General features: G+C 38.9%; 1 protein-coding gene across 1 annotated transcript; it reads right to left on the reverse strand.

The window, feature by feature from the left end:
* Positions 1–565: 565 nt before the first annotated feature.
* Positions 566–9,594, reverse strand: fbxw2 (F-box and WD repeat domain containing 2). Its single transcript, XM_079418743.1, has 7 exons — positions 9,133–9,594; positions 8,073–8,582; positions 7,291–7,485; positions 6,963–7,096; positions 2,904–2,990; positions 2,492–2,661; positions 566–2,247 (listed from the first exon to the last, which is right to left on the reverse strand). The coding sequence occupies exons 2-7, from the start codon at positions 8,560–8,562 to the stop codon at positions 1,956–1,958; spliced, it is 1,368 nt and encodes a 455-aa protein (XP_079274869.1). The 5' UTR covers positions 8,563–8,582; positions 9,133–9,594; the 3' UTR covers positions 566–1,955.
* Positions 9,595–11,267: the final 1,673 nt, after the last annotated feature.

Consider the following 11,267-nt stretch of genomic DNA (forward strand, 5'->3'; position numbering starts at 1 on the left):
GTTTTGGGATTACGCCATAATGCTTAGCCCGAATGGCCCATTAATTCTGCACTGGCACTGAGAGGAAGAGACAGAGGGAATAAGAGAATGACATGCCATGTGGGGCTGAGGGGAGGAGCACGAGGGGGAGCTCGGGGGAAGAAAAAGAGGGCGAAGAAAGGAAAAAGAAGAGGGGGAATATAAATTAGCTGAGAGACAATCAAGCTAGAAGAGGGAAAACTAAGATCGGACTGATTGGAAGGAGAGCTTCAAACTGTGGTAATGACACTGAAGTTTTAAATCATTGTGTTGCACACGTCTTCAATCACTAAAGGAATGGTTCACTCAAAATTGAAAATTCATTATTCACCCTCCCTCATTCTAGAAGTTTTTTTTCCACTTATTGTACGTTTAGACGATCCTTCCGTCAGTCTCATACCCAAATAAATTTATTGCAGCATCTAGCCCTCTAGTGTGCAAACTGAATAACACATGCTCCTCCTCGCGTGAGAAAGATTCCTGTTATTCTGGTTGTAAGACTTACATAGAGGTTAAGTTGACACGTAAATATCATGAGACATAAAGTCAACTTCTATCATTAGCTACTGTCATTTATTTGTAAGACAGCATGATATTTTGTTATACAAACAACAAACCTGAATTTCGCTAATGATGGATGGATGGCATTACTGTCTGTGAGGTTTGCATTTCAGTGAAGTAAAACACGACCAGTGCATTCAGACATTATAAGTAGCCCCCAATGATATTTAATCATATTTTTACCAGGTGTCTATCGACTGAAATGTGTGAGCAAGAACGTGAAAAAATGCATTAAACGATCAACCCGAAACACTTTGTTTTAATGGTTTGGGAAAAAATGTAAAGTTATATTGATCTATGTTAGGGGGATATACAGAACTACAGACGCAGCTATATAAAGTGACAAAGGCTGGTTAGCCTGGATTATGCAAAAATAAGATCAGTCTTTAAAAATAAAGATTAAAAATGAACATTCAATGAGATTCACAAAAAACACTTTTGTGTGATCTACTCTGGCTAAATAGTAGCAAGACTAATTCTTACAGTGTTGGTTACATTAAGTTTTTAAAAAAAGCGTAAAACTGATTCTTCTGTCACTGAGGGAGGATTGGGTTTCAAAATGTGACGCACTGTAAATGCTAATGGTTAAGTGTTAAAACAAAAGGCACATGACTAATAAAGTGAATGAAAATAACACCAAGGGTCAGTAACAGCGAGAAGCCACATCTGAATGACCTTCATACAAAAGCCATTTGATTCATTCAGGTAGCATTTTATCAGCCTTTTCAAGACTCAGCAAAATGACCAACACAGATGTTTGGGGTGTGAGCCAGCGTCTATGGAGAGGTCTGCAAGTTCAATTACTTCAATAGGAAATCATAGATTTAAGGCAACAATTCTGTGTCCAAAGAAAAATTCCTGGCGTGTAAAGAAACAAATTTGTTGAAAAGGTAACACTGAAACAAACAACAACAACAAAAAAAGTACTTCATTGTCATTCCTGGCGACTGTGCTTGCTGTAAAGCGATCTGTGCTCCGGTGGTGCCGTAGCATTTCACTACTTCTCACTAGTGTGAAATCAAAAGGAGCTAAACTCTGAGGTTCCGTGGGAAATCTCCCTTAAATCTTCAACAAACAAAAACCTTGGATTGTTCACATTACGGAGAGAAACTATGCTCTGTGCTTTTCTTTTCTGTAGATCGTAATGTGTTGAATGCGCGGTTTTGCAAGTGACTAAGAAAGAGAGTGAAGCAAGAGCGAAGCCCTAATGCAAATGGAAACAAAGGCGAGGAGGGGAAAACACTTTGGTCCATGCATTATCTAACTTGGTTGGGTGTAAAATTTTTCAAATCCAGAGCACCCTTTTTTCTTTTTGTGTTTGTAAAAGTCCTGCCTGCTTTCAAAGTACAGGGGTAGTATTCATCACCTCTGCCTTTCTACCCGTTCTCTCTCCAAAGAACCATATGAATGCTATGGTCGGGCATGCTAGTGGCGAACACCAGGCCCGCATCGTTCTTGCCGTCCAGCCCATTGAGCCATGAGGTGACACCCGGTAAGAAACTAGAGCCACGTTTGGATTTGCGGTAGGCTGGCAGTGGCCAGCGGCCCACGATGACCTCAGTCCTCAAGTCCATAACATAGAGGTGGTGGTTGTCAAAGAGCAGAGCGAACACCTCGCCAAAACTAAGCAGAGAGAGACTGGAGGGGTCCTGCTGTGGTTTGATGACTCTGTGAATATGAGAGAATCAGTCAATTAAATTAATCTTTTGATAAAACAATATATAGCTGCACAAATTTGCTGATTTGAGGTCTAGAAAGATCTCAAATACTTTACAACATTTCTTCATTTTATCATTAAAAAATAACAGTACGCACTCTAATGTTAAAAACAGTCAAAACGTTCAAAGGATAGTTTATTTAACAGTGTTACTAGTAGCTTGGTTAAACAATTAAGGGGCAGAAATTAATGTACCTGATGACATCAAAACTTGCAAAGTCCCACTGGTATATGCCCAGATCTGAACTACAGACAATGTACCGGCCGTCAAACTGTAATCGGGGCTGCAAGCAGACACTGCGGTTTTCTGACACGGATAGAGTCTTTAAGCACTTACAGTTGATCTCACAGCCTATGGGCCACACCTATGGACAAACAAAACCAGATAAATATCGTATCCATATGAAGTCAGAATATAAATAACTACAACAATGCAACTAGGGGTGATGCAAAAATACTGCTTTTGACAAGAACTGTGTGAGATCTGAGATAAAAAGAAAAAAGAAATAATGATATTAAGTTAATACTATGTTAATGCAATGACCAACAATTTGAAAAACATTCATGGAACTAAATATAAAATATTTGCACAAGTGATTTAGATTACCTTTATTTCATACTTATCAACACTCAGTAGTATGTAGTCACCAGGACTGTGCATCATGGACTCCACTTGGCTTTTTTGAAGGTGCACCTTAACAAGCACAGATGAACCGTATAGATGCAGAATTAGTTAAACTAACTCAACTCAAAAATATAAAAACAGCTAAATAATACACTTAGACAATTAGGGATGGGCGATGTGGGCCTAAAAATATACCATAATTTCTGGTATTTATTGCCATAACGATATCAATGACAGGGAATCTAATGCATCCACCAAAAAAAAATAATAATAATTGTTTCTTTAGAGAAAAGTATTGTCTTTCCTATTTTTACCCAAAATAGGGTGTTGTGAGCATTACCGAGTACACACTTAATATTACTGGAGTACTGGAAGTCAGAGGGCGCCCTTGTGCAGGAACATATGCATTGCAGAAGTATTAGCACTGATGATGCTCCAGGAATTCCCTAATACGGATAAAGGTATCCAGTTATTGCTGTAGCTAAATAAACGCTGCGTGAGAAATTTTAACTGAGGAAACTTGAAGAGAATAAACATATGATTGACAATTTATGGTTTATCTGTGTTCTTCAAGCAATCTTGGGTATTTTTGTAAAGATAAAGTATATTTATAATGCAATGCTAATCGACATGGCATTTATCACTGAATATAATACTATAAAATAGTATGATTTCTACCTCATTCTGTGATAGGAAACCAAGTCTGATCACAAAAAGTTATTTTTCAAACACTTGACTGATGTTATTGAGTAAATCTGGAGAAAAAGCATGTCAATAAATCAAATCAAATCACTTTTATTGTCACATCACCACAGCACATGTGCCTTGGTGAGTGAAATTCTTGAGAGCGTGCTCCAAACAGTGCAGAAACAATTTACATATAGACATTACCATTACATACTTACAGACTTATACAGATGACAATGTGTAACATACACATACACATACTTACAGTTATCAATACACATTATACACAGTATGTACACATTCTACGTTATGTACACATATACACACAATAATATGCGAATATACAGCAGATTATACATAAACTGGATACGCAAATGTCATGGATGTGCATTGGATGGTATTCAGTGGTAGCAGCTAGATTGTTGTATTAGTGCAGTGTGTACTGGTAGTTCAGTTTGAACTGTATTGGAATTAAAGTGCAGTGCGTGGCATACCGTAAGGTGGGAGTATGTTGTAGCGTGTATTAGTTCTGACTGTTCATTAGCCTGATAGCCTGAGGAAAAAAGCTATCCCTCAGTCGGTTAGTGCCGACTGGTAAATGGTATCTTTGTTGGACGACAGGTTTGAAAACAGGCTCATACACATGCAACAGGGTTTGATTTTTAAGATCAAATTTAAGACCTGCACAAATAAAACGAATACCATATGAGCGAGGTACAGAAATGTGTATGGTAAACTATTAAACTGTAAAATGACTGTAAAAAGCATGATTTCACAAAAAACTATGTTTTATAAAATGACACTTCATTTCAGCGTTTAAACCATTTTTTAAGAAAAAGGATGAGTCAAAAGTATTATTATATTAATTTAAACAATTATCAATAAATTATGTTCATTAAAGGTGCTGTATGTAGATATTGACTCTACTAAAGCATAAAAATAGCATAATGTGTTTGCAGATATTTAAGCAACATGCCAAGTTAGCATACTTGTTTATCTGAAAAACAACGCTACAGTCAGATATTCTCCTTTGAAAATGTACGTTCTGGCCCTGAATGTCTGTGTTTGTTATGGTTTGTGAAACCCACCCACTGCCAGAGTACCACAATTGTATTTCGGGACCCCGGGTTGCCAGTTGGCGGAAAAAACAGCATATTTAATTTCATTCATCGTCATGTGCGCTCGCTTCTGTTGGTGTCGTTAATCTGGCAACCTGCGTGTGTGTCAAGTCTGAGGAGAAGGGGCTGTCAATCCTACATACAGCACCTTTAAATTACATGCAAACTAATTTGACTGTTTTGATCTTTATAATGAATTATCTTATTGATCCACCATTCACATTTAAAGTTCTGCGTGTTTGCAGGGTGAAATAAATGGATCGATTTCACATTGGTCTGAACAAAAACAACCCAATGTTCCTGCAATACCGGAGGCTGCAGTTCTAGGACTGCATAGGACCCTATTTTTTTGGACAGCACCATCTATTCCAACAGAGGAGATCTGATTCAAACATCAAACAAACAGATGAAAAGACTAGATCCATGGAAACTATTCATTTTCTTTATCTTTCCATTTAATTTTTAATGTAAGAGCTAGTGTGAACTTGAGTGTTAAAGGGGGTCTCCATCCAAGAAAACTGAATTTAAAACCAGACTATATAGAATATAGTGAAATAAATTAAGTTAAATATTTCAAGAAGGTTACCAATGGGTATGTTTAGGGTTAGGACAACAATTAAGTGGATACAATTAAACAACTACATAATTCCTTAAAAATAATAACATACAGAATTGAATAGCAAGTGCTATAAAATAGTATGAGCTGCTAATATTTAGTCATTTAGCAGATGCTTTTATCCAAAGTGACTACAAGCAGTAAAGAAAACAAGCAGTAAAAGAATAGAGTGGAAGTCTAAAAGGGACAAGTTTTTTTTAAAGAATAGAATTAGAATAGAGAGTGCTAGAGTTAGAGGGTCAAATAAAGATGGAAGAGATGTGTTTTTAGCCAAGGTTTGATAGAACTGCCTGGAAGACATGACATAAAATATACATACAAAAAATAAATAAAATAATAATAAAAAAAAAACTATAGGGTCCTAGAAATCCGGTTCTGAAAGTAGTCTCTCCAGTATTGCATGAATACCCTACTCACAACAACAGCCTTACACATGCACAGTCATTCTCTGCCAGCTGGAGGCTTTCAAACTGTTTCCGAGGTACCAGAACACAAAGCAGCACAGCACTGGACTCTGAAACATGCAGCGCTTATATTTATTTATAGCCTTTTGAAGTTTAATCTCACATTAAACTGCATCACGATTCTGGTCTGTACCCAAATTTAAAACCTCTTGAAATCATCATTAAGACTGTACATTTTAAGACTTTTTATGACCTTAAAATTGAAACAAGTAAATTTAAGACTTTTTATGCTTCAAAAATGGAAAAATTATGTGCCTGTGGTACTTGTAACACTGATTCCAGATATCCTGAGAGGATGGGCAATATAATTTATTTTATTACATTTCCTGAATCCAAACAAAACAGAGCAAAATGTCCCTAAGTATTTAACCCCAATACAAATGAAGACAAAAACGTTCATTTCCTGGTTGTCATACACTCATTAAGTTACCATTTTCATCTGCTCAAGCAGAACGTTATTGTTATCTTGTGCTTTAGCAAGGTATCTCTGGATAAAACTAGCTAACGTTAAAGTTAGTGAGTTCATGCTAATGTACAAACCTAAATAGCAGACTGTTCTCGCGTCTTGTACAGTGTAGGTCAAAAACACATAAACGAAGGTCTACATTTCAGTGCCTCTCCATATTAAACTGGTTAAATGTACGTTAATTTAAATGTGTTGATCCTGCATGTTGTCATCAGTGATCGTGATGAACGACCGTAATATGAGACATCTCCCGCTTGCATTGAGATCTGTAAACTCTCGCTTCGAGTTACCTCACCGTATTTATTTTTAAATATTTTATAAATCCCTCCATGGAATATTTAATTTCCATTTGGTGGCCTTCTGTGTCCAAAATTGTGCAAAAACGTTGTGGTACAAGGTTTTCACACTGTAGCTCTCATTGTATGACAGTGAGCAACTCCGTTTGTTTGTCCGAGGAAGCAACATTAACTAAGGGGGGCGGGGCTTACCAATAGGTCAATCTGCCTTCCGCTATGTAGCTCTGCACTGACGCACACAGAAAACAACAAAGCCAACAACTAGGCTTTATCGTTATGATCGCGGGAACACATTCTTTTCATGGGGAGAATTTTTACCAGTATATCGAAAGTGATAAGATATCGCCCACCCCTAATTACAACATTGCGCAATGAAACTGGTCAAGAGTCTTACCTTGGTGACCCACTCAGTGTGTCCAGTAAGAGTGTTGGCACAGGTTCCTGAAGACAGGGACCAGACTTTTACAGTGAAGTCTGCTGAGCCGCTGACCAGGGTGTCCAACTCATCATTGTAGTCTATACTGAATACTGCAAAAAAAAAAAAAAAATACAAAAAAAAAAAAGCAAATCTTTAGGATATATCCATACGCCATGTCTTGATGTCATGACACAACCACGAAGGACTGCACTGACAAAGCAGAAATCATAGGCAAAAACAACTACTAAAGTTCATCTCTTTGTGCCATTAGCTGGAAAATCTTTCTGGAGAATTTGACACCAACCCGCCCCAGTATGTCCTCGGAATTGCTGGATTTTGGCACCGGTGCTCCATTCCCAGCATGCAATGGTGTTGTCAAAAGACCCAGTCACCAGTTTCTGCTCATCAAACTTGACAGTGGCACAAGTGTGGGTCTGGATGCCGTAGACGCACTGCCCTGTGCGGACATCCCATAGTTTAGCTGACAGGTCATCAGAACCTAAGAGGAAGGACGTCTTGATCAGTGCGTGACCAAACGTGATCTTCATTAAAAACTATCTAAAGTCTTTTACGATTAAGATAATTTCAGATTAACATGCACCAATCATTTTAAAGTAAAAAGTAAAGTCGTGACGTATTGTCAAGTATGGTGACCCATACTCGAAATTGGTGCTCTGCGTTTAACCCATCCAAGTGCACACACACAGCAGTGAGTAGTGAACAAATGCACACACACACACACACACCGTGAACACACACCCGGAGCAGTGGGCAGCCATGCTGCAGCGCCCGGGGAGCAGTTGGGGGTTCGGTGCCTTGCTCAAGGGCACCTCAGTCGTGGTATTGAGGGTGGAGAGAGCGCTGTACATTCACTCCCCCACCTACAATCCCTGCCAGCCGGGGACTCGAACCCGCAACCTTTCGATTACGAGTCCGACTCCCTAACCATTAGGCCACGACTTTCCCCAAGGGCCATTTTTAATGGCCCTGAGATGCATGAATCCATAAAGAGCACAATAACTCATACATCCCCACATGGAAAACTTTAAATTGTGCTCATGCAGGAGACAAAAAAGTATAACACACCTGTGCAGAGCAGCCCATCCCGGTAGTAGAGAGCATATACCCGAGCACTGTGTCCAATAAGAGAGCTTGTCTCAAAAGCATCCTCCTCTCTTAGCTGCTTCATACGCAAATTGGCCTTTAGATAAACACCTTTCCAGTGTGTGGCATCCTGGATGGACTCATCGATGCGCCAGCCGAGGTCTCGACACACGCTCTGCCACACTTCTGTACAGGCATTGATGACTTTATTCCACTGCTTGCACACCAGACAGCAGGTGAGCAGGGTTTGTGGGTCCAGCCAGCGGAGCAGGTAGAAGGCCAGCTCTAACGGCAGCAGGCGCAGGAAATCTCGCTTCAGGAGTGCTTCCAGTCTATTAGACAGGTGTCGAAGTTGGGCGGCGCCACTCAGTGAGATGAGGTGGTCCAGCGAATGGTTGCGCTGCTGGTCACTCAGCGCCAGGAAGGTGGTGGAAACTGACTCCAGCCACCCCTCGAAAGCCGCCTTTTCCATGGGCACATGAGGGCGTCTACCTGTTGACACAAAAGGAACAGATCGTCTGCATACAGATATTCTGCACTCACTGCATTTGAAAAACAATGATGTGGAATAAACAATGCTTTTTATAACAGAGGAAGAGCAATACAACAATAGCTGCATCAAAATCAATACAAAGGGGGGGGGGGGGGGGGGGGGGGGGGACTAATAATGTAATCTATATAGCTGCATACTTTTTTTTTTTTTTTTTAAGAACCAAAACATGACGGCAAAGAAAAAATTGTGCCTCTCACACAAAATTTAAAGATCTCCATGACTACTTGGCTGACATGCTAACACAGCTTTCGGCACAGAAACTGACAAGCTGTCGTGTAACTAGAATGCAGCTCTCTGGTTTCCAAACACACTTGCTAAAACAAATTCGCTAGCTCGAAGGCCAGAGATTTCATTAAAAAAATATTGAAATATTGACTTTTTTGGCAATCTCAAGAACAGGGCCAGCAGCTATTCAATAAAATGATATCTTATTAACTCAAGCTTAACGGTAAAACGTAACGTTCAATAGAGAAGACAAAAAATACTCACCATTTCCAGCAGAATCAGTGAGGAGAGCGCTAGCTAGCCGCGCTAGCTAACAGGTGTCAACGCAAATCGATATCGCGCTACAAAAGAGAAACTTTAATTTCTGCAGTTGAGTCACAATCTGACCTTGTCTGGTGACAATGTAATATTAGTGACACAAAAAACAGTGAAACTTCCCGCTAGCTGCCGTCAGGCAAATGTCTAGAGTCCCGAGCTAGCATTACAACACACAACAATATTTGAATCTAAAGGAAACGATTTGATTCAGAAAATTCATTAGCTCTCTGTTCGTTCACATTTTAACGGCTGTATTATTCCAAAACGTAATATCATACGTTAATTTCAAGTACATATATTGTTGTTCTTTTCTGTTTGTGGAGTTAGCTTGCTAGGCTAAGATAGAGAGCCTCCGTTAGCAAAGAGGAATTACAGCGACAGGAAGTAGCGGGATGAGCAATTTGACACGACGAGCGGGAGGAAGTCAGGGGGAGTGTCCGCCGCCTGTCACTTTTTCAAAACATGCATTCCTTTGAAAATGTACTCAAAATGCTGCTGTGAGTCATTATGCGTGAACCCCATATGATGTTGTACCTTAAATATTTGAATGATCGTTTAGTAACTCAAACGTGTTTATATGGAGCAAGTTGTTTGATGGTCAACAGGGGGCACACTTTGCCAACAAACTGTGACGTTCAGTCATAAACCACTAATATTATAGCTTTTGAAGATATTTTTAGCGTTTTTAAACGTAGTCTGTTATTCTCTCTAAACTACAGTAAAAACAATAATATTGTAAAATAACTTTAAGAATTTAATATTAAAAATGTAAATAAATATTGCGATGGCAAAGCTAAATTTTCATCATGAATTTTCTGTCAGAAATAATAATTTCTTATTGTCAATGCTGACAGTTGTACAGATTAATTTGTGTGTGTGTGTGTGTGTGTGTGTGGAAAACGTGATATAATTTTATCTAATTCAGGATTGTATTCATAAATAATGAAAATAAATAATTTAAGACATTAAACCCCATGGTACATATGGTAGCATCAAAATTTCTAACCCAAGAATATCAGTGAGGCCAGATTTGTTTGGATCATAAAGAGCAGATTTTACATATATTATTTAGAAAAACAAGGTTCAGGGAGGAGTGTAAGTATTCAGAATGACTGTGCATCTGTTGAACAGAGATAGTGTCTCTGCTGCATGTAAACACGAAACAGTCCCACCCTGCCATACTGATACCTACCACCTGCTGTTAACAACATGTCCACTGAGGCATGACATGACAGAAGCCAGGTGACCCTACATTCCAACGGCTGAGGGTATCTGAGCCCAAACAGCCCATTAAAGTTGATGGCTGTCAGGTGAGGTGGCTGAGCCCAGATAGTAAGAAAGTGTAGATATCTGGTATATAATCAGTCAGCGTAGTTCTCATATGGGTAGGAGGAACTCTGACAGACAGTGGTGTTTGCACTGAGTCATGATAAAGATGTTTAACATCCACAGGATGTATTTAACATCACGTGTTAAGTATGAGATCTTGATCACTATAGATCTGTAACACTACAGATTTACTACATATGCCATATGTATATGGTATAGAAAGCAGTCAGATAAATGTGAAAAGGCATAATTGATTTTCTCTTTTCTGGCGCCTTTCATTGTCTGTACCAGCTTCCATTATTATTCATGAGACTAATATTTTCCATGAGTAAAATCTGGTCAGTTTAACTGATTATTGAACAATGCCAAGTGTTCCATTGTGTTATGCAAGCAGTGAGGTTCTGTATGCCAGCTTGAACATTTCTGTCTCCATTTTTGGTCCTTTTAGCCTGGAATCCTTTCACACTGAGATACATGTTTGAAGCCATCAGGCACTATATATTCATGAGCCCTGACTGAATAATAATAGAGAAATTTGACTTACTGGAAAAATTAACTCCGATCTTAAAATATGTTGTTGCAAACCGAATATGTGTTTTCTTTGGTTTGATCATATACCAGTGTTGATTCTGTTTCTACATACTAATTAGAGACTATCTGCTCTTTTAGAGCAAAATGTGGTGATTATATGCGAGTAAACTGCTTCTTTTAGAGCTATGGCTCACACACCCTAAACAGACCCCAAGACATTT

Source organism: Barbus barbus, assembly GCF_936440315.1.
Source record: "Barbus barbus genome assembly, chromosome: 6".
NCBI lineage: Eukaryota > Metazoa > Chordata > Actinopteri > Cypriniformes > Cyprinidae > Barbus > Barbus barbus.

Coding starts and splice junctions, on each gene's coding strand:
- fbxw2 (XM_079418743.1), bottom strand. CDS start 8,562: ATGGAAAAGGCGGCTTTCGAGGGGTGGCTGGAGTCAGTTTCCACCACC. Junction 7,486..8,072: donor GGATGGGCTGCTCTGCACAG/GTGTGTTATACT, acceptor CCTTCCTCTTAG/GTTCTGATGACCTGTCAGCT. Junction 2,662..2,903: donor TTGATAAGTATGAAATAAAG/GTAATCTAAATC, acceptor GTTTGTCCATAG/GTGTGGCCCATAGGCTGTGA.